Source organism: Lepisosteus platostomus, chromosome 10 (genome assembly GCF_059453375.1).
Source record: "Lepisosteus platostomus isolate fLepPlt1 chromosome 10, fLepPlt1.hap1, whole genome shotgun sequence".
In the NCBI taxonomy this organism is placed as follows: Eukaryota; Metazoa; Chordata; class Actinopteri; order Semionotiformes; family Lepisosteidae; genus Lepisosteus; species Lepisosteus platostomus.
Window position 1 is genome coordinate 11326528 of NC_142620.1, and position 24604 is coordinate 11351131.

Here is a 24604-nt window from a genome sequence, read left to right on the forward strand (position 1 = left end):
TCCATAACCATAGTAACCAGAATGAAGCGTCAGCAGGCTGGTTGCCAGAGTTACGGACTGTACCAATATTGTTCGCATCAGGTCAGACGCAATGCTTTAAAGACACCAAGCACGGTACACTCCCCTATATCAAAGTGGACTGAATTGATGTGACAATGTTATATGTAGTAACTTGGATTTTATGCCGACAATTGTGAGGTTTAGAAAAATCAAATCCAGTCTTGAAAGATGTATGTTTTTGTATGAGTTATGTTTTTATAGGGTCATGTATCTAAATCATGGTTAATAATCATGAAAGTCAAACCAAGGATAATCTTCCCATAGCAGTACAAGACATTTCACCTCTTTTCAGCAGACAGAAGATCTCCTTAAAGGTGATTTAGACCCTATATACATCCTGGATTGTAGAGTTTAACTGTGTAAATGTTCACTCCAATAATACAAAAATTCTCAGGAAATAATACAAGAAAAATTACCAATATATAAAGACTGTTACAAGTTAATTTACAGCTTCATATAATAAAGGTTTTCAGGTCTTTTCCTAGCTTAAACAAATACATGGTTATAGTTTGTTATAGGGATTTTGAATGCGTTTTCTTTGTTCCCACCTCCTCCAGGGTTTGTTTCTATTTTAAGTTTTAATGCATTTTGCATGTGTAGATGTATTGTTCTGAAATACATCTTCGTCATTAGTCTCGTGGTAATGTTATCATGAGGATAATTTGACTACATTTACCATAAAATTGCCCGACGCAGCAGTAGAATGGAGAATGCAAGGGCATTTTTAAGTGTCTAGGTTCAAGACCAGAGGAGGTAGAGATTAAAGGTTGATTGTGACTCACATTAAAACCCAAAACTGCACTTAACCAATACTGACAATAAGAAGGTTGCAAAGAGATCGGCAGATATTGAGTTGCATTTCCTGTTCTTGAGTGTCTGCCTCTACAATACAGAAACTGATCCATTGTTTTAGGGGAAAACTGCAATCTGCAGATAAGTATGTTTCAAAAACAAGTGAAAGGTACCCTATATGTGAAGAATAACACGCAAGCCTTGTGAGAGCAACACCTATATTCTTAAAAACACAATCTTCCATTTTCCATCACGTAGCAAAACTGACAACAGACATTCCCATATTAAGAAAGTACACCAAACTTAACAGTTCTGGGTGTTTACGAACAGAGCATAAGACAGTGAGTACACAAGTCAAACCTCTTGAAATAGTGAAACTGAATAAAAGGTTTAAAAATGAATACGTTTACAGGCATCGTTAAAGGAAAGGGCTGTAAGCCATCCACAATTATGGGGAAATGGTGACACATGGGATCCTCTGCCCAATTAAAATGCATCGTTATTAAGAGGTTTTGGAAACTTGTGGTACACAAACATCTTAGCGGCCAATTGACTGACAGGGGTTTGTTAACTTGTATGGTAGAGGAAGTGAAAGGATCGCTGCCTCACTCGCACTGAAGGTGATCAACTAAACAAAAAAAGCAACAGATACGGAGCCTCAAAAGGAATCAGACGTTTTTCATTTTACAAAAATAAGAGGGATTTGGACCCCGATCAGACGTTCCTGGTGGTTTGGGAAGTTGTTTATCCATGGCCGTGTACGATGCACTGATGACCGGGGCTAAACCATTAATGAAAGAGTTGCCTGGGCACCTTTGATGAGACTTTAACCTGTTGAACATCAAGCCTCATGAATATTAAGAAAGACAAATGCAGAAAGGCACCAATGTGGCCCGATTTTCAAGATGTGCCATTCCCACATGGGAGCAACACCTCAGCTGCAATTCAAAGGCTAAAAAAAAAAAAGTATTAAACAAAGTACGGTTCCACAAACAAAATGATTACGATTTTGACTTTTACACTGGTATATTGTCTAAAACATTGGAAAAGTCGCTTTACTTGGTTTGGACAGGGTTTTCTGAAGCAGTGCCAAGTGTAAGATTACAGACTTATGTTAAGCAATCATTATTCGATTTCACTTACCTCAAGCTTTTTTTTTAAAAAAAATGCAATATGCTACGATTAAATTACAGCCTTTGGCTATTTCACATTCAGATATTTCCTAACCAAATCTTTTGCGGAGAATCCATTAATAACTAAGTTTTTAATGACATTGTGTTTCCAATTACATGCTTTGAGGTACAGTATATGCTTATTACATACAGGAAGAACCACCATTTTATACCAGTTACATCACCTCTGACAAACCTAGCTTTCGTCTTATCAGCTTATCTTGGGTTTGGATTAAAAGAACTGTCACCAATAGGTGGCACTAAAATCACAGACAAGCACAGCATTTTCCAGCCAAAGATTCAAAGGACTAACGTCAACAGCACAAAAACAGCTCATTAAGCACATTCAAACACTGAACAGGGAGTCTGAACTGAACATTTTACCATACTGAAATGGGCAGCCATTCATTTAACCATAACTACCTAGGTTTATGAAATAATAGCTTGAAACAATTATCAGCCCTCTGATTTAATAAAATTGTGCATTAGAACATAAGGAAGGTTACAAACAAGAGTTGTTTCTTAAAGGAAGTCAGAGCACCCGCTTCAACAGCATGGCTATGGATCTTGTTCCACACTCCCACAACCTTCTGTGTAAAGTGCCTCCTGTTCTTGGTTTTAAATGCACTTCCAGTTTCCACTTCAATTTAAAAGGTATTACCATATTTGACATTAGGCCATGATTTTCACAGCGAGAAGCCTGCTGCACACATCTCAATGGTGCATTACCATTCAAGTCATTCAGGTTTACCTTCTTTAGATTTATAGAAAGGAAAGATCAGATAATGCTTGAAGAAAAAAAAACTCTGAAGATTATCTGCATCTACAGTAGTAATTTCTGTAAAAGTAACTGAACTGCCAGCTTACACAACACATCTGTTTCAATTACTGCAACATCTATTATAAGTACAATCAGCAAAGATCTCCCCTTGTTTTTCTCCTTTAAAACAGGATCCATGTTATCTGGTTACAGGTCTTGGGACAGCTGTTCCATAAATATTATGTAAATCAATTGGATCAAACACTTTCACGCTCACCAGCTGATCCTTTCCCCACCCCCAGAATGTTATATTCACAAGTACGCCTTCCTCAAGAGTGATGGGTGGAAAAAGAACAGCACAACTTGAGATGCCTAGAGCTAGTATACAGACATGCTTCTGAAGATCAGCTTCTTAATAAATTACTAGTCTGACAAAAAAGTAATGAACCACTGCCACATTGGTTAAAGGATTAGCTCCGTTTTATATTGGTACACATTACTGTCCTCTCGTATAAACCTGCTCAAGATCTGCTACAACAGTTACCACAACCTTAACGAACATCTCAGTCGACCCTCAAGGACAGCGTTTATCCAGAATGTTTTAACTTCATCTGAGGCGTTTTAACTTGTTTAAGTTCCTTTGCTTCGCTGGTCGGGACTCGCGTGCCGCAGAGGAACTCCGGAGTAAGATCTTCAGCAACAAGGCGCAAAACCAGTGGCGCCACCTTTCAAAGGACCGCAGGGAAACGCTCAAGAAATCTTGCCTTTCGAGTGAAACAGGTCACCCAACCCCAGCTTGACAATTCAATAACTGGATGGATCATTCTGAAACCATACGTGCTTAATAAAACCCGGGGACCACTGAGCCCTTACCGAAGCAAGCAAACTGACAATCATTAACAACTCTTCTGATGAAGTTAAGAAGAGCCTTTGTCCTTGCACAATGTACATTTTTTGACAGAGGCTTACCGTGGCTGCTGTGCATGTCAAAGCACGTGGCCCTGCAGTCTTCTGTTGCACTAAGTATTTATAGAGTGAATGGGAGATAGTTTCTGAAGGTTATTGTACCTTTAAGCTATTACTTTAAACTCCAACAACAAGCTCCCATTTGTTTAGTTATTTCACTAAAGTCGCTGAATACTATGAGCTAGGGGGCAGGATTACTGTGTCAATGCTATCATACAGAGAAGGGAAAGTTCCTGAAATATCTATATCAGGATTGCAAAACAAAGCTGAAGACAGGAGAGACTGTGTATTACCATCAAGTGCACAGTTGTGATAAATCATACTGGAGAAGAGGCCTGTGTATGATTGGCAACACTATCCAGAGAACAAAAAGCATGTACTGTACAACTCTTAATTTATCATCTTGAGATTATCCCCAGCCTGAGATGTTCTGGTCTGATGCTATAAACTGCTTAAAAATATGAACATAGTGAATTCTATTTAGTCATGATAATGTAAACGTTTTGCAAAACTTAATGTCCAACTAAAGTAAGAACATCTACACGGGGCGATTCCTAACTCTCCTTGTATCTGGATTAAATTAACTTAAATACTGTTTATAACTAAATCACAATTCAGAGAAGAGTGCGGATCGTCTCATTTGCCATTTCCAGCATTATTGATCTGCACTTTTGTTCTCCATCAACACGAACACTTTGCAGGACCCCTTGGTATTGAGCTGATAGATCATATAAAAAGAGAATCCAATGTCCCTTCCAACAAGAGGATTTTAGCCACTTCTTTCAGCGATGGCAAGGACTTTCGACACCAATATAAAACTCTCTGTAGATCTATGAAACACTCAGCTCTGTAGGTTCTCACCTTTAACTGGAGAAAACCTGAAGGTTTTCAATCACTGTTTGAAGAGATTTTCTAACAAATACCTAGAAAGGCTTTAACACTGTGCAATTCAAGAGGCTGCGACAGACTGTTTGGTTGGTTTTCTATGCAAGCTTGGCTTTGGCTCAGGGGAAGTTCATTTGTAATTGCAGTTCAATAACCGCGACACAGATTGGCTCTTTTCAATCGGCGAGGTGCAATGCATCAGCAAGCACCAACAATAGAGTTGTATGGGGCATTGTGGGGTTCCTAAATTAGGTAACGAATACAACACAAAAAGAGGCTATTAATGAGTGGGTTTTGAAGTCTGCATTTTAGTTGCACTTTTCTCCTTAGGTGGGAAGGGGGGGGGGGGGTTGCACTATAAAGAGCATACAAGTATATATAAATATCAGTGCATGCATTCCTGTTCCTCTCCCGCAATCCAGATACAGATACAAAAGGGAAGAGATCTTGTGCTCCTTTACTCCACCCCTTCATTCTTATTAGCCTCACAGGGCTGTAACCACACTACAGTCCACAAACATGTGAAAACACCGCTCTGTGTGATGGTATGAGACCTTTTCACGTTCTAACATGCCGTAACAGCTTTAACCCCTGTCGCCAACTTCCTGGAAAACAAAAAGGTACAACATGAAGAACAAAGGCTATCGCAGGAAAGGTGTGGATGCTTGCTCGAGGAGTTACTCTTTCATTAATTGAATGACTGGCAAGTACTTTGGAATTTGAATCAAGCCTCCCATTTTGTTTGTAATTTAATTGGACAACGTTGTGGAAATAATATTGTAATAATGTTTCCATAAATATTTACTAGGATTAAAAATACTGTTTAAATCCACTGACTCCAGACAGGAAATGAAACTCATGCAGCACTTTTTACCAATTTGTATTAAAAGTGGAAGAGGAATCCAATTTGCATCGTGCTTGTGAGCCAGAGTCAGGTCACGAGCGGACTGACTGGGATTCCCACAATCCACACAGCCTGCTGAGCATTGCCAAAGGTAGGGTGGGATAAGACAGGCAGGAGTCTTCTGGCTCCCAGTTACACAGCAGTAGTGACCCTGGTGACCTTACAGGCTCTAGCAGGCTTGCAATGCTGTAGGTGAGAGAAGTACTTCTCCTGTATGTGTAGCGAGAAGGTAGAAGGGTCAGATGAGAATGTGTAAGTGGAATTATCCTTTTCCTGGTGTATGAGGCCTTTACATTTAATGCATTTAAGTCATGACAAAGCTGCAATTATTGCTCATTTACAAACCTCGGCTACTCTGCAACTCCCCATCACCTGCAGGACATCCACGAGGCAAAGCCATCTAATTACAATTTAGCTGCTTAAGATCTTCTTCCATGTAATAGCAGATAAGATTATCAATCATTTACGCAGATGCAGCAAGACTTTAATAGCATAAGCATGACAAAACTGTGACTGCAGTGCAGCAGTACAAGAGCTCTTTCAAAACTGTTTAAAAGCTTCACATAAACGTGCTAGAAATGATTAGATTGCAGAGTTTCATTAGCCTAAAGAGGAGTAAAACATTTTCTACATTTTCCCCAAGAAAAGTGAGAGTATTTCTCGACACCTTCCTATTTTGTGAAATGAAAAACTCTAGAAAACAACACCCAGAGGAAATCCAGGTGAACAGTGGAAAAACATACGAACTCCACACAGATAGCACCTCAGGACCAGAATCAAAGTCACTGTTCACAATAAGTAGCACAATCATAAAAGAAAATGTATCCCTGCAAGGTTATATTTTACCTAATTGCACAGAGCAGTACTGTACAGTATATGCACTCCACTTCCATCAGTACAAAAGAGCCAAAATTGTAAACTATTACAGATAAAAGTATTGTCCCTGGAAACTCTGCATAGTTTAATAATGAACTCCGGATCAATCAGAATTCATTCAAGAAATGTTTTTTTATAGTGTCCAATTCTCCTTTACCATAACAGGACTCGTTTTCTTTCTTGTGATTTTATACTGCAGTGCCAAAAGCACAATAACTGTCAGCAGGCCAACATTTGTTAATAATTTGAGAATTATTTGGAATTAGAATAAAAAAAACCTTTAGAAAAGGGGGTACTCAACAGTACACTACATTACGCATTACCTACTCAGATACAAGTACATGATCTTTTTGCAGCTCCTATGTGCGAATATGTTTTGCAAAACGCATTGCTGACACACAGAGTATATTTTTAGAAACAAGCACTTTCAGTCTATAAACTTCAAAACACTATCTGGGGCAAATCCCTCATTACGTCAATCTGCTGGTGTCGACGATGAATCACAGGAGAAAGCCTACATCCAGGAAATACATACTGCCTTAGCAGTAAATCACCAACCTGGCATTTGAAAACTCTCCATAAAAGCACATCTACACAGGAACGCATTATACAACACGACAATGATCAACCCATTTTAAAATAAACCTTAAATTTCTCTTTAAACATGCAGCACGTCCGTCATGATGTACAAGTCTTTATGATTCTAGTCATGAAGAATTCTCTTATATAACATCAATCCAAGTCTTTATTTAGCAAATACAACATGATGGTTATGACCTTTTTCGTAATACAAAGGTTAGATAAATATTTCTACTAGATAACACAGAACATTGCTAAGCAGCAGACATCCTATAAATTATGTACCATGCCACCTACTGAACGTTAAAAGCCTTGTTGTCAGGATGCACTACAGTTATAAAATTTTAATACTTCAGTCCTTAACCTAGGCTTCTTAAAACTAAGATAGTGGATGAACGACTAGCTACACAAATCATCCTTTTAAAATATAGATAATAAAAGGTCAATGACAATTTCTGTTGATTTATTATTGCAATGTTACCCATTGGGGATACAGATACTGCAATTATTTTTCTTCACGAATTCATTTTCTGTAAAGTGTGTTTTTAATTTATAGAAGGCAGTAGCGAGGAAGCTCTCTGACATTTTTACAGTCAAAAAACATGAAACTTCCCATATTACACTCTTTAAAAAAAGAACGATCCGTCTTGGAAGGGGTCATTTAGTTTTGTTTCAGCATTATGCGGGCTGGGGTGCTTGTTGGCAAACTACTATGCCTTTTAGCCACTTCACAAAGCAATTAAGAGCTGGGATGCAGTGCATCTAAACACAGAAGACAGCTAACATGTTAGGAATGCTTATCAGGCTTAGCTATTTCATGATCCACTGCATCAATGTTTGCAAAAGTGCTTCATATCAACTGTACTAGGTGTAATCTACACTCCAGATACCAGGTATATGAGAAGTCTCCTTGGACAACAAGAGCTGAAAGTGCAAGCAATCTTTTTCCAAGCAAAAGCAAATGTCAGCTTGCCCGTTTCAAAACCATTATAAAGGCCTATTGTGAAAAATCACACAGAATAACAAAAAGCACGATGCAGAAATACAATTACATGGTATGTAAACATTCTTTAGTATTTACTTTGCAAGTGAAAATGCAGGAAACAAAAATATCTTTTCAAGACGCAAACACTATACAGACCAACAAAATTCCAAGTCGCCTTCCTCCCATTCTGCAGCTCTGATTTTGCAACTTGCAGACCGCGATAAGAACAGAGTATAAAAACCATGACATTTCAAAGTTAAGACTACAGGATGCAAGCTCACTGGTGCTGAATGCATTACAAACCTTATTATTCAGGCAAGCCAATCATCAAAACACGGTGCTTTCAAGTTTTCTTAATTAACAGAGCATCTGCTTTTTGATAAATACTTCATTTATGATAAACAGCACCCAGCTGTGAGTTAGGGCCAATACAACCCTCACTTGGAACTACAGTATAGGACCTAAAACAATTTAAAAATGGAAAAAAAGTCACAATGGCACAAAACACTGATAACCAGTGAAAAACATAACAGAAATTCAGAAGGCATTGTATGCAAGTGCATGGCACACGTGCTAACGAAATCCTGTACAGGAGGTGCAGTACCTTTGAAAGCCGGAAGTTTCTGCAGCTCTCTGTTGTTGCTAAGACTGAACCTGGACGAACTCTGACGCTTCTCTTTCTTCACTGCAGTCTGCGTGCCAGGAAGTTTCACCTTCATTAGCTGTGTCGTAGGAGGGGCGTTGTTGCTATTTTTCTTATTTGAACTCTGTAACACAAAATTCACGAGAAGTGGTTAAGTCTCAAAGTCTCCAGGTTCCATATTTCATCGCTACAAAACAGGGATAATCATTCACTGTCGATGGTACCATGCATTTAACCAGAATATTATTCTTCTCTTTTCTGCCCATTATCTGCAAAATTTTTTGTAAATAATAAACCTAATCTTATACAATGGAAAAGCTCACAATTTATTTGTATAAACACATAACTTGAACTTAATTTAACTTAAATGCACCATCCCACATATGTCAAGAGTCCACTACTGATGTAAAGTAATTTGCTTATTTGGAATAAGAATACTCCAGCTGAGTTCTGAAACGAGAACATTTTTTAACCCAAATACAAGAAGCTTTTATTGTGGGAATGTGTTGTCTTGTATTTATTAGAGGCTAAACAATAAAAATATTTTATATTAATAGCCCCCACATACACAATGACATACCACCCTCCAGTCCCTAATGGTGTAGACAGAGCTTTCTAAATGTTGGCTTGAAACTTGTAAACAATGCTGGTGTCGAGAACTCTGTGTATACACGAGAAGTTTGGACCCACTGTGTTAAGTCTTCAGTGTTTCTTCCAAGAAACAAAAACAGCAGTACTAATAACTGAAGCAGAAATCAGCCAGGCTTGCTTCAAGGGTTCATTTAAATTCTATACATAAAGATGAGCTGCTGGTCAGATCAGTTAAGAACCCCTGTAATCGTACTGAAGGTTCTTAACACGATCGACAATGTTAGGTGTTCTAAAAATATACCTTTGAAAAGGGTCACCATTTTTATATTTTTCAGGATTTATTAAAAAATGCCACCACATTGAGGGTCATGAGTCATATTCTGCAGACAGTTTGCTTGAGGCTAATTCCACAGACTAACAATGACTGTCAAACAAAAAGACAGTGAAGATTCAATTAGACTGGGAAGGCGGCAATGTAGTATACACATACTGTACTAGTTCAGTGCAGGACTTTTACCAAGTTATCCCATTTTTAAACACTTAGACTGAAAATAAATGTCTTCATACTTAATGCTGTGAGTTCTCGAACTAGCCAGCATGGTGGTTGGGTTACTGTCATTTCAGATGAGCACTGAACCAGAAGAAAAGCTTCTCACTTACACAGCAGAGCTCTTTTGAATGCAACATTAATCAACACCCAACACATACAACACCCAGCATCTGCCAGAACATAAAGCAAATTTATTAAACAGAAAATAACTGGTTTCCGACCATAACATCCAGCACAGTACAGGGGAGAACTTCAAGCTCTAGTACAGCTCTTACATTTTAATATCCCAGCACCTATCTTACAGCCAATTGTTAAATCATTTGATTTATTTTCTTTCAGACTGAATAATAATTCCTTACACTTACATAATACATTTTTGGACACTACACTCAAAGCGTTTTACAAGTAATGGGGACTCCCCTACAACACCACCAATATGTAGCCCCACTTTGATGATGATGGGCAGCTGAAGTGTGCCAGTACGCTCACCACACATCAGCTATCAGTGGGGAGGAGAACACAGTGAAGCCAGTTCATAATAATAGGGATTATTAAGAGGCCATGACTGGTAAAGGTAAGAGACAATTTGGCCAGAACACCAGGATAACACACCTACTCTTTTTTTTTAGAAAGAACCCCGGGAGAGACAGGACCTCAGTTTTACATCTCACCAGATATATGGCACCTTTATTACAGTATAGTGTACAAGTTCTTCTGTTATGCAATAATCACACTTTCCACAATTGCATATTATTGTTAACAATTATTCTCTATCAGTTCCATTATGATCTTTAATCAAGAGCAATATACTGCTGTAAAAAATGAACTTGTAGGTAGCAAAATATTTCAAACTATGCTATCACAAAGCTGATGTAGTATTACTATATGACTTCATACATAAGTATACCCAACAATAACCCATAAAGAAGTTGCAGTATATTGAAACAAACTGCTGAATGCTACATAACCCAATATGTACCCACCCAAGCTATTTGTAACGCTTATCTGAACTCCCTAGAAAAAAAGTGCACATATGACATTTAAGCATACATTTTACTAGATTTAAGAAATTCATTTTGATCCAAACATAATCCAAGTCTCAAACTTAAGAACCTTCACTGTAAAGTTACATAGCAAAACTGAATGCTGCAAACAGACAGGTTACATTTTGGGAGTTAATAAAATTTTAAGATGGTTGCGAAATAAAGATGCAGAAATGTCAATAAACAAAAACTGCCACCTATTTAACAGCATTTCAACAGAACACAAAAGATTGTTACTATGCACAAATATTAAAAGCCTTAGTAATACTTCCAGGAAGCTTTTATAATGTACGAAATAGAAGCGATTTCTTTGTTGCACCTAGTAAAATGAACATCACATTTTCCCCCATTTCTAGAACAAGGATCTTTGCTGGAGTGATTATACACACACACAAACATGTTACTTTTGAGGTTAGCGGAAATATTACCAGTTTACCTATAGCTGTCTGGTGCCAAAGATAAGGAAGTTTGTACAAAAACAGGAGATACTGGTCTGTATCTGTTAAAAACAACCTTGCTTTGCTTTTTTACACTACGTGCTCTGAAGAGCTGGATTTTCTTTTGTTGTCGTTTTCACTACTACTCTGGAATTCAAAATACTGTCCGTAAGCTCTACAAGAGAAACAGCTTCAATTAAGCTGAAAACCCTCAACTTTTTTACCACTTGTATCAAAAATAATAAGCTTTCCTACATAAATTAAGAAGAATAAATAATAACAATTAAGCAGTCTAAAAAGGCATTTAATAATCATGTGGGTGTGTGTCAGTCTCTGGGGTTTTCATCTTATCAGGCTTAAGAGCTCAAGTGCAATTCCAAACACCAGTGGCTACATTTCGACAAGCATTAGTCAGAGGAGGTAGGCCACAAGGCAGGGGCACAGGAATGAAAACAAACCTGACACCTCCACTGAAACTAGCTCGCTAACCTCACGTAACCCTACCAAACAATGCAAAAAGATACTTCGTGTTTTTTTTTGTGTGAAGGGTCCTCGGTACAAAAGTAAAAAGGCCTTTTTGCAAAGGCATTTTCATTTTAACCTATAAGTGTCCAAAAGTCAGCAACAAGGCTCACTTTCCCTTTTACAATGTACAGAAACTGCAGTTCTTCCATCTTGTTGCACTGATTTACCCACCAGATTCAGTACTCCGTTTGGCTTAGAAAAGGTATACGTTGCAAAATAAAATGACAACTTAAATCGCAGACACTGAAAATCATGCATCATGCAGAGTGAAGAAACTAAGATTTTTCCCAGAATTATAGGACATTGGCAAAATCTGGTAGGCTCTAGGTAGGATCTACATTTTGACATTCTAAATAATGCATTTGTTTTAGCAATCCACAAGAAGAGTATAGCCTTCCCTTCCTTTGGTGAAATCTGCATTCCATTTTTGAAGTGGCCTAGAAATAAGCTTGGAACAGCTATGAACCAATTTATCCCCATGTCAAAGGGAAAAACAAATGGGACACAGATATTACTTTGAAAACAGAGTGCATATTTGCAAAAAAATGATTATCTTCTTCAAAATCCTACAACTGAATAATGTACACACATTTTGTAGTTATTTTTCATATTTGCTGGCTTCATTTAATTTTTTATGATGAACCAATAATCATTTAGGGAGCTCGACTAGTGGCTTAAATCATGAAGGCGCTCACCTGAGAGCGGGTAAAGATCTATGAACATGGGTTTGACCTGTGACCAGGATTTCTTAAGTAGAGGAACACAACTGCTCAATTTCCTACAAGACCTATAAAACTGCTAGACCGTGGTTACCTTTAAACCACCTGTTTTGACACATTTGGAAGACCTATGCAGGCAATTTGCTCAACTGTGTAGTTTAAAAATCCAGAGAAAAATTAAAAAGAGCTCACCCTGCTGCTTTCAAGGAACACATTTGGCCATTCCTGACTTTATTCTAACCTCACATGTTCAATGTCTTTACAAACTGATGATTTAAGGGCAACGTCTAAGAATTGTGTTATTTAAGCTATGCCCAGACAGACTGCTCCACTAGGGAATTTGATCTAGATACGTCTCACCAATTTGATCTTATGTAAACAGATTTTCATGGATTTTAAAAATTGCAGGATTTCACGCCCTAAACCAGATTCAGAGAGCATGGATCAACTCTGTTTTCATATACAGGGTACGTTCCAGGTGAACTACAACACAATAGCTTGGGACAACCAGAAATTCCTTCCCGGGTACAGTAACCACCGAAAGCTTCAAGGAAGCCAAGCTCTTAAGGCAGTGTAAATAAAGCCTGGATTTTGCCGCAATAAACTGTTAATCTTCAAACTTTTTTGTTAATTCCTTTTTAATGTGATGGTACCTCAGAGTTCATGGTCACACTGATGTAGAATACTTCATGTTCTCTCACACTAAAAATGATCAAGGATGCATTTTAAGGACATACTTCTTTTTTTAAAAAAACACTTAATCTTGAACTCATTTGTTGCAGTCCCGATTCGTACACCATATTTCCCACATATGGAAACAAGCAGCCCACAGCACACACTCCAGAGTACTTTTACTAATACTTGAACAGCTTGCTTATTACAGATTTAAATAAGTTGGTGCACACAACTGTTTGCCAAATACTGACTGACACAAATCACTGAACAGATAACCTGGATCAGCACAGAAAAAAAAAAATCTAAAACTTAATGCCTACTACATAAACCCATTTCTGAACTGCAGCCATTTCCATTGACTGAGAGACTGTGCCAGCTACCCACAGGGTAAGTGCTGTTGCATGCACATAAGAAACAGGGCAGTGCTTCTAGTATTTAAGTGACCCGAGCTGGCACAAAGTCTCCTCAGAAGAAATGTGTATTTTGTGTTTCACAGCCTTCTTTACCCCCCCAGAAACCAACACTGCCAATGCACACAAACACACAAATGTAACTTGAGGATCCAGACTTAAAACAGCATCTTTTAATTGAATTAAAGCAATGCATAAAAACAGTAAATCAAATATCCGACACATGATGCATGCTGAAAGTGTAAGGATCCTGTGTTGATTGCACACCTGCCAGTCATCTTTTTTAAAAAAAAAATCAAAATAACGCACAGCTTGCTGGTAGCAAACAAACTAATTGACTCACAATCCCCCTGAAACAGGACTCCGCACTTACACAACACTTTATCCATGCAGGGCAATTCAGAGTGCTGCAATTAGCAAAACAAACGACAGACAGGCACAAGGATGAACAATTTACGCACTGGCAGAGTGGAATACTGACAGGCTGCGGAGCTCACATTATAGCTCACAAACATAACTTGTTGGAAAAGTATATAAAACTCAGTAACTGCAGACCACATTATAATTAAGTTAATCTAGCCATTGTAGTGCAGCAAGCTACGTTTTTAGTACATTATGCAAAACATCAACCTCATGTCAAGCTATTCTTACCTTTCACCAATCTGGGCCTGTCAAGAATTGGATAAATGTATCAAGAGTAAACAGAAAAGGACTGTGTAAATGCTCCCAGAACTAACGTGAAACCATTTTCAAACCCACCGAAATGGGAACGAGTATAGAGTTATAGCGAAATGTAAAACTCAGTTAGCAACTCAGTATCATATAAACAGCAACACACAAGTGTGACTTCACGGATACAATGGGCTAGTAGACTAAATATGATCTTATTAGTTCGCCTAAAGCCAATTCCCCACTACACAACTATTTAAGATCCTTTAACACTCACATCCTCATAAAAAGTATGTTTTTAATTTTTTAAGAGCATAAATCTCTTAGTTTGTAAAACGCACAGAAATCTGTCGATGTCATTTGGAAGCACCGAATAAACCCGTCTTAAAAACAAACGATACCAGAACCAGAAGCCCAGTTCGTGACTGCTTACCTCGTGTTCGGAACTTTCCTGTCCATCTTTGACCCCAGCTTTGCCAGTTTTCCCAGACTTCGCAGGTTCCTTAAAAATTAAAGAGGGAAATTGCGTTGATGCACTCGTTCCTCCTGGCCTGCGTAATTTACACGAATGATTAACTTTGCATGTTGGCGTTTCCAGTGTCCCGATTTCTGTTTTCGATTCTCGGCGAAGTCTTTCCACTGCGTCGGCATCAACGTGTTTTTCTTCGCGTAAAGATAATATCTTTAGCTAGCGCGACACGAAAAAGGCAAATCAAACCACGGATTTAAATAAAAAACTCACTTAAATGCCCACGTGCTTCAACTTCAAAAAACAAAATCAGAGCGTTTAAAATAAAAAGGAGTACCCCGTTTCAACTGCGCCTCACTTCAAATGAGAGGAGCACAGGCATCGTTTTAACCGGAGGTGTAGTTAACTCGTACAACACTCGCCAGTAACTTTACTGAAAGCTGCAACACACGTTCCGCCAAAATCGGAAAACAATGAACTACACGACTCGAGTCACATTTCCGAACTACAGTTCTGGCTTTCCTTGTCCAAAGACACCACAGCTGGAAGTTTTCGTCCCAATCCCATCTTTAGTAAGGCAGAAGTAACAAATCGGTTACCAGAGCACTCTTGGACAAGTTAATCGACAGAGCACAGACTACAAGCGACATCCTTGCTAAAGGGCTAGGCCCCGAGCTTCACATACTTTGTACTACCTAAATATCACCCTGGGTCTCCACAACAAGGGCTCCCTATCACCCGGAGAACTCACAAAAGCACCGACTCACCTTCTCCTTTTTCGCTTTATTCGGCATTGCAGAAATATAACCTCCCTCTTCCCCCTGCCGACACTCTCCCGAGTCACTGCCTCTGGTACCTAAGCTCGCTCTCTCTCTCACACACACACTCACTGCAGGAGCTCGCCTCCGCTCCATCGCTTTTGATTGGCTCCCGTCGGTCAGGTGACCCATACGTCTCTCCCCCCCCCCTCCAGCTGGGCCGAGATCTCGGGCTCGATCCCGGTCCGTTCTGTCATCCCGGTCGGGCCACGAGAAGGGCTGGAAGGCGCACGCGAGCTGCAGATGCCCCCATTGAGTTCGGATCTTTCCACTGAGCGATCTCAAGGAATAAAACGGGGGGAATTTCAGAAACACGAAACAACAAAGTACCACGGATTCTGATGTCAGGACTGGTATGTATGCGGAAAAGAAACAGTTTTTGCAGTTACTGCTGACCTTTGCATTACAGTCTGTTAAAGTAAAATTGAATTCACTTGCGCAGGAATGTTAGGACTTTATTATACCAACTTCAAAATCGCAACTATTATTCGTTCAGAAAGACATAATAAAATAAAATGTGTTAATGCATTTTTAAAGCATTCAAAGTTACATGCCTCGCACACACAAGTTCTTATAATTCTCAGACGGATAAGTGAATCGTATTATTCCATCAGGTCTGCATTATTATTGCTCTGTTCTTCATCATTCTCTTTCCGTGTCCGACACAAGCCGATGTCGTGAAGGTTTCGGTGAGGTCCACCCGCGAGAGATCGCCCATTTCACGAGTAGTCAGAGAACTGCGCAGGATGTGAATAGGAATACTGTCCCACACCACACCTGCACCGAACAAGCGGGTGTTTCTCAGTAATTCTGGGGCTAGACGGAGACTCGAGACTGCCGCCTACCGGCCAGGAGTGTGCGAACGAACTCTTCCTTCGCGCCCGCCCGCGGTAGCCAGCCACCGCGACCGGCTCCCGGGATCCATTCTGAGAAATTTCGGGTCCGCTTTGAATAACAATCAGTCAGTCACGTCCCGACCATCGAGCTATCCAAGAGATAGAAGGTTATGAAAACTGCCCCCCCAGCTGTAAGGATCATAGGAATTTCCCCTACAAGGACAAAGAGACATTGTACACATCTTGATTTTATTGAAGTGATTTGATCCCCCCCAGTTTATGATTTCGTAGAAATAGCCAGACAGGGAGAATTTGTCATTTATTCTTACATGAGAGCTAAATGTGCCTCCCCCAAACTGCCTCACTGCTATCCCATTTCTGTGCCAGGTTATACAGTGAGTGTATTTCTTAAATTTATTTATGTTTTTTCATAAATGCAATGTAAATGTTACATAATGAATGGTTAAAATAATGTTGGTGTCTTTCTCACGCATGAGAAAATGATTTATTGTTACAGGAGCACGAACCTTCGCGCTACGGAATCTTGTAGTATCCCGTGACATTTTCATAATTTAATTTTAATTATGCTTAGGCTTTACAATCCATATGCTTTTTCATTTAATTTTGTCTCTGACCTTTTAAATAGCGTTTAACGTCATAGTTAATTAATCAAAACATACTTTAAAAAATCCCCTTTAAATCAAAACATTCCTGAAAGCTTATCTGCATTAATCCCTTTGTCCCACAAACCAGACTCGAACGGAGGAGTTGATCGGATAATGGAACACGCCTGCCACCTAGTGGTCATGCCTTTCAAATAACCAACAATCCACTATGCCATACAAATTTAAAAACACGTAACAAAGTACACAACTTTATAATACCCTTTGAAAAGTGTCTCAAATGCGGATTGTGCCCACTGATGAACTGTCCTCTCTTTATAATTGTGTTTTTAATTTTAATTACGCATCTTGCTCTGAAATGCTATCCTTATCCCAATTAAAAAAAAAAATTCTGCCTATTTATTTTCGGTGAAATAATACTGTAAATAATTTCTATACATATTCCTTTCAATCACATTGCTCATATGGAGTTGCTACTGACATTCTACTGACTTGGGCAAAAGGATTCATGTTAATCAGTTAATTATTTATTAGAAGAAAATCATTGTTGATTTCTTTAAATTCTGTGCTCAGTTTCAACTCCGGATTTTTGATTGGAATCATTAGATTCTTCCAGTTTAAAAAAACAAATTCATAATTGAGGAGCTAAATTAAAAAAAATGTCTAAATTTTTGTGGTTATCAAAAATCTCAGTGGCCAGCAGCCATATCACTCTGCATCTCACAATGGGCAGCCCACTGAAGCTCAGCAGGTGTGAGCCTGGTCAGTACCTGGATAAGAGACCTCCTGGGGAAAACTAAGTTTGCTGCTGGAAGAAGTGTTAGTGGGGCCAGCAGGGGGCGCTCACCCTGTGGTCTGTGTGCGTCCTAATGTCCCACAATGGGACACTATTCTGCAAAAAGGTGCCGTCCTCTCGATGAGATGTAAAACCGAGGTCCTGACTCTCTGTGGTCGTTAAAAATCCCAGGGTGTTTCCTGAAAAGTAGTTACCCTGATGTCCTGGCCAAAAATTTCCCATTGGCCCTTACCAATCACAGACTCCTAATAATCCCTATCTGTGTACTGGCTTCATCACTCCCCACCGATAGCTGATGTGTGGTGAGCGTTCTGGTGCACTATGGCTGCCGTCGCATCATCCGGGTGGGGCTGCACATTGGTGGTGGTGGAGGGGAGTTATTACCCATTACCTGTAAAGCGCTTTGAGTGGAGTGTCCAGAAAGTGTAAGGAGTTATTATAATTATTATTAATTTTACCCACTTCTGGGCCACAGGGGTGTCAGCGACTCTCCCAGCAAGCAGCAGGCAAAAGACAGGGTTCACTCTGGATGGGATGCCAGTCCATCACAGGGCGCACGCAGAAACAAACACACACACTCTCACCAGGGCCAATATTCCCAGAAGCCAATTCCCCAATCAGTATGTCTTTGGACTGTGGGAGAAAACCCATGTGAACACGGAAAGAACATTCAGACTCCATGCAGACAGCACCTCCTGAATAGAACTCAGGGCCCTGCAAACTACCGTGCCACCCAGAACTGCCAGCCTCTAGCCTGATGTAGCCTGCTTGTCAGATCTCAGATGCTAAGCAATGCTGACCCTGAGCAGTGCTGGAATAACAGACATCTAAGAGAAACCAGGTTACCTCTGTGAATGGTGTCAGTGGACCAGTAGGTGGCGCTCTTCACTCTGGCCTAGTTTTTCCAAAAATGCCCCAGTGTAGTGAATGGAGATACTGCTGTAAAGTGCAGTCCTAAGATGTTAAATCGAGGGTCTAATTACTTTTTCTTTGCTTTGCTGCAACTCAAAAGCATCTAAGCTTGTTTCTATTAAGGTCATGAGCTAAAACAAGGGCTGTTCTAAAAATCACTGTACTCTGGCAAAAAGGTCTATTCTTGTGCGATACAAAAAACTGTATAGTGCACGTGTCCGGGTTAAACATGCACTTTTTACACTTTGCACTTTATTTTGATTATCTCTCAGTAGGGAAGAAATAAAAAAAAGACTTGAGTTTTATAACTGGGGCATTCTGTGCAGTGGGCTTGTATTGCTTTTCTTTTTGGTGCAGAGAGTGAGTCTTCTGTTGGGGATTAAAGACAGAAATGTGATTCCATAACTTTGTATATTATTAATATAGTTTATAAGAGCAATCACATTAAAACAGAACTACAGACTATTTTCTAATCCTGAGTGTAATCTTATAAATCCTTCTTGTGTGTTTACCCAAGTTTTCATATAATTTAAAACAGTACTTAAATCACTGATCTCTTTCTGCGCCATGATTCTGTAAATTAAAAACAGTATAGAAAAGTAGTAAATCTCAACCTCGATGTCACAATGGGCATTACATGAAACTAAAATGACTGCACATGGTGGCACCAAATGTTGAATATTAGAAAAAGGCATGTGTTTAACATGAGGTTTTACTTTTAAACTAAATTTGAAGTCATTATCTAGCAAACAGGGTGGAACCAATCGTTTTCCCACAGACAGTAAAATGAAATCTTATTGAAATCCCTTGGAAAGTCACATGATGAAGGGTGCTTGTGACCAAAAGGGCTCCAGTGTTTTAATTTGACATTTAATTCAGAAGTCCTCACAAAGAGTCTATATTTTCAGAATTTCTACACAACAGTTCAAGCAGTGTGTCAGACTAGGTCCCAATTTGCCTTCTTTCTTTTCTTCACAGGATTCCACAGTATTTATAAAGAAGATCCCCATAGCACAGAAACCCCTGGAATGCAACAAAAACACATCATCACACACCACTGCTCAAAAAACTTTTAAAAATTGAAATGATCGACACATAATGGTTAACTTGGAAATTGTTAAGACACAGCACTATCAGACTACTCCTTGTATTGAAAATAATGGAGAAGCCGAGAAAGATATTGTGTAAATCAGCATAAATCATGTTGAAGCCCATGTCTAGCCAAGCACGTCCACTGGAAAAGCCTTGCACTCTGCCAAATCTCCCTGGAAATAATCCCACTGAGATTTTTTATGGGGATTCCATTTTGTAAAATAGAGAACCTTGCATGTCACAATGTTATAGGGCCAATTCACCTCACTGGAAGTTTGGTTGCCTCGTTCTGGATGGCAGAATAAGGTACTGTGCATACCTGGAAATTTCATCTATTTTTGTGATGTAAATTGGAGGTTCTACATGTTATCGTGTACATTTTACTTTCATTGTAGTTTGAAATGCACTCATCAGTGCCAATTCTTTCTAACTCCGAAGTATAAAAATAACATTGCAGTTCCCTTTTAAAAGCAAAACTGTGAGCTCCCTCTGTGCTGCTTGGAGTAATCTGATTGTTTTACAAATAATATATGTTACTAGCAAGCAAATGAGCAAATTGGGCTGAATGGATTATCATGGTTTATAACCTTTCTTATGTTCTTATGCATGTAGTAGCATTCAGATTATTCTTTTCAGGCCCTGAATGCATTTAATTTGTGCACGGATTGTATTAGCATGGATTAAAGAGACTGTCATGATAAAAGAGCCAGAAGAGCTGTGCCTACATGATGCACAGCTCAAAGTCCGCACCTCCTATTGGCTCTTGCACAGGAAGCCTACAGACTCTGGTTCTTAGACCAGTAGCATAATAATAAGACACCTACTGTACAGGGGCTCAATACATTAATTTTAAAAGTTGGTGTGAGAATAACATTTAGAACATTTGGTTGAAAACAATTGTCTCTCGTACACCCCACTCTTTCTTCATTCATGTCCAAACAGGACACAAACTGACCAAGTGTTTCTCATAGGCCGTTTACTTGTATGAGAGAAGGCAATGAAATTTATAATGGACGCTCATGAGTGCAGGGATGACCCCACATCATGTCCATTCATTTTCTAACCTTCCAATTCAGAGTCCTGAGGGGAGCCGGGGCCTATCCCAGCAAGCAATGGGTGCCAGGCAGGATACACCCTGGACAGGACGCCAGTCCATCACAGGGCAGACTCACACCAACACAGAGACACACACTCACACTCACACTCACACCAGAAGCCAATTCACCTACCAGTATGTTTTTGGACCGTGAAGGGAAACTGGAGCACCCAGAGGAAACCCATGTGAACACGGGTGGGAAAATACAAACTCCATGAAGATGGCACCCCAGGTCTGGAACTGAATGCAGGGCCTTAGTGCTGTGAGCCAGCAAGGCTAACCTCTCCGCCCCCGTTCTGCCCCCGCATCATTTCCGACTAAGTATAAATCCAAGTAATCCCAAGTAATCCCCTTTCCTGTCGCTAATTGTTTTGCTTCTCTTCTAACACCTCCTCATCACTTACAACCGCTCCTTGCCTCAGGTCTCCCACTGGGTGTTGGAGCCTGACAGGCTTGTCTTATAGGCAGCCTGTTGTTCCCTCAGAAGTTCCCTCAGTTCCCTCACATTGCTCCCAAACGAAACCACTCCATACTATGATTGGTCTAGTCTCCTACCAGCGCTGCTGACATTTACATTTCTCAGTTATTTATTAAGAACAAAAATGAATCCAGTGACACTGTAAAGAAATACCCAAAGGCTTTATTCAGGTGTGTGCCGTGTTTAATAAGAAGAGCATATACATATTTTTCTAAATAACCAATGTAATTAATAATTAATAATGAAGAATTTGTATATTATCAAATAAGTACATACGAATTCAATGATAAAGTAAATAATAGTTGTTGGATTCCATGAAAACACTTCAAATAGCTTTTGGAAATTGAGACGATTTAAAATAAGATGGGAATTAATTGTTTTTGGAAGATGAATACTAGGTCAAAACTACTGGGACATACTTATCTATGTGATGCAACAATTATTTCCAAAGATCTGGCCAGCAAGATTTAAAACAAAAATATTGTTTCCCAAACATACAACCATGCACTGTGGTTATGGACTGGAAAAACAGACACTGGTAAGAGGAGAACAGAAGTGTAAGAAAAAACACAGATTATAATCGGTGCAGCAGCATGGAAACTCCAATAGTTGCCATGGTAGTCAATTACAAAACAAACTGACAGGTGATTCAGGTGTTCGTGTTTATTTCAAATACCAAATGCAGTATATCTCCTTTTAATTCTGCTGAAGAAACTTGGGGATTGTGGGTTCGGGGTTCAAGGAAGGACAATAAGGACTCCTTAATACTGAGGCCAGGACACATGGGTTCATTATATGAAAGCAATCATGTTAAAGCATAAATATGGCCCATTTCCTGTTACTTTATAGTAAGCTGCATTCATGCCTGTAAATCCCTGAGACCAGAATACAGAAGAGCAAAACATTTAACCAGAAACAAGATTAGAAGGCAGACTAAATACGGATTATCATTCCTGATTTTATACTTCATATAATTTGTCAAAAAGATATATTTTCTGTGGTAATTCCGGATAAAAAAACAGATCAAATGTTTATGCCGGTTGTTTGTTTTTGCGCTTCCTTCTGTTATGGAGGAGATTTTAGACCTAGAGATTAAAGCTTCATTTTAATGCTTCCTCTTCCTGTTTTAGTCTAATTTATGTTCTCGGTAACCCAAAGATCAGAGTTTGGGATTATTTTTTTTTCTCGCTGCGGGAGCTACTCTGACACTCTGGGGGGCGTAAAGACCCGTGTTACCACCACCCGTGAATTTCTGGAAATGGACGTTGGTAAACCTCACATTGAGTTGATTAATAGTTTATTTATAGGAGTTTTATCGCCTCTAGACAACACCACTTTTCTAAACATAACCAGGAATTTCATTTTAGAGGGTTAATTTTTCTGTAAAAAAGATTCCCGTGACTGGGCCGGATCGAGAGGAGCCAGTTGGTGTGGCCGGTCTGGGAAGGACGCCCCCAGGCGCCTCCCGGAGGCGGTGTAGCGGTAACGACCCACTGGGAAGAGACCCCGGGGCAGACCCAGGACACGTCGGAGGGATTGTATCTTTATATCTCTCGTCTGGCCTGGGAGCGCCTCGGAGTCCCCCAGGAGAGGCTGGAGACTGTTGCAGGGGGAAAGGGAAGTCTTCTGCCCTGCACCGCCTGCTACCGCAGTGACCCTCATCAGGAATAAGCGGCTAGAAAATGCGATGAGAAGAGGAGGGAAATCGCTTCCCTTCATCCCTTCTGTTCTGTCGGTCCAGTGCAATTCTGAATGTTGTCCACTAGGTGGCGGCGTGGAGATTACTGTCACAGACCGTGTGCTGGCGCTGCTCGTGGAGTGCCGTGGGGGCTCTCCTAGTCTTTCAGCGACTGGTCTTTCTCTGGGGCCACTGACTGAATTAAGCTCCACACAATAGGAAACCAAGCTTTCCTGCTACTTACAGACATCTTTCAGCTTCCAGCTTTACATCTTTTCAACTCCTCCGCGACACTCAGACTCTCGGGCTTGGCTAGATGCCCATGGGAGCGCGAGTGCCAGGTGAAAACCGCAATAAATGACTCCATTAACTTCTCATTCTGGAGTGGTTTGTTCCAGATTTACACTTGCTTCCCAAGGTTAAAAAGGCACCGTGTTGTATTTTAGCGTTGCTGTAATTTACAATAGACACAGAATTTATTTTTTGTAACGGCGTTCTGGTTTTGTTTTGTAAAACCCAGTCACCTGGGAATCACCGTTTTCCGGATTAAATTCAATACATAGTTCATGTGTAGTGTATTTGCCTTCTAACACTTATTATTGTTAACTGTTACAGCCAAATCCAGCAAAAAAAAACTTTTACTCTATCGTTTGGAGTCTATTGTTTTCCCGATTTAATGGCGTGTCTTTTTTGTTCTGAAGACCTGAAGAAAAGAGTTAGTAAGGGATTGCATCAACAGCTCTGCAGGAAAACAGAGCAGAGAATGTCTCCGGACAGGCTAGTTAATACAGTCTCGTCCTAAATCACTGCATTAGAGCTCAGATCAGAGCATCCGGGACAAGGGAAAAAATCCCCAATAAATTACATGATAATATCAGTTGTGAAGGACTGTTGCATGCCATGACAGACAAATGGTAAAACCGCCATGAAAATGCCATGCAGTAAATATCTCGGACATCTACAACATGGGTGAGTCATTGCTACTACAGAATTGGCTGTAATATATCCATAATTTAAGGCCTGTCCAAAAGATCAGAAAGGTCCTTTTAGGCATATACAGCAATGACAAAAACTCATCAATGATGTTTAATGAACAGTCTTTAGGTAGCTTTCACTGCTCCAGATATGTTATACTGGTTCAGCTTGCTGGCATAAGAGGCTGTGCAAGTATGTGTCATGAGTGTTTATCAAGGCAAAAATTCAAGAATTCAAAAACTGAAAACAAAAATGTTACAGAGTGCCGCTTGTTGGGCAACTGCGCCTACAGGCATAGAAGATCAGACTGCATGAGGGTAAGTCTATTTGACATAATTGAATAAAGCTGCCCTTTTTATAAGTTGAGCAAACAAGTGAAAGAGTACTGTATTTGTGAAAGTATATGGCATTATGTTTTATCATAATAAGAGCCTTTTTTCTGTGGGCTGAATGTAAGATCGATTTATGTAACAGTTCGCATGAAAAAAAGGAGGAGGTTGTTGCCGATTCCATGAAACAGGGTTGTACAATGTCTAAGGGTGGTTTAGCCCTCGGGGCCATTTGACCCTGAAACACTAAAAAGCATTAAA

The 24604-nt window shown here is 39.7% G+C and overlaps 1 protein-coding gene and 1 long non-coding RNA gene across 4 annotated transcripts in view; one reads left to right on the forward strand and one right to left on the reverse strand.

Moving 5' to 3' along the window:
• The window catches only part of ppp2r5ca (protein phosphatase 2, regulatory subunit B', gamma a), a 43760-nt gene extending 28142 nt beyond the window's left edge, over positions 1-15618 (reverse strand). For 2 of the 3 annotated variants that reach the window (XM_088648127.1, XM_088648126.1), the window contains exons 1-3: positions 15478-15618; positions 14675-14743; positions 8584-8746 (exon numbers count right to left, since the gene is read on the reverse strand). In XM_088648127.1, coding sequence (XP_088504253.1) covers positions 8584-8746; positions 14675-14743; positions 15478-15504 — 259 coding nt within the window. In that variant the 5' untranslated portion in view covers positions 15505-15618. Of the gene's footprint in view, positions 1-8583; positions 8747-14223; positions 14241-14674; positions 14744-15477 lie in introns of those variants that run through there. The other variant, XM_088648128.1, reaches the window with a different exon arrangement.
• Positions 15619-15675: 57 nt separating this feature from the next.
• Positions 15676-23416, forward strand: LOC148653303 (uncharacterized). Its single transcript, XR_015941641.1, has 2 exons — positions 15676-15881; positions 19674-23416. It is a non-coding gene; the product is annotated as an uncharacterized LOC148653303 (long non-coding RNA).
• The last annotated feature ends 1188 nt before the right edge of the window (positions 23417-24604 follow it).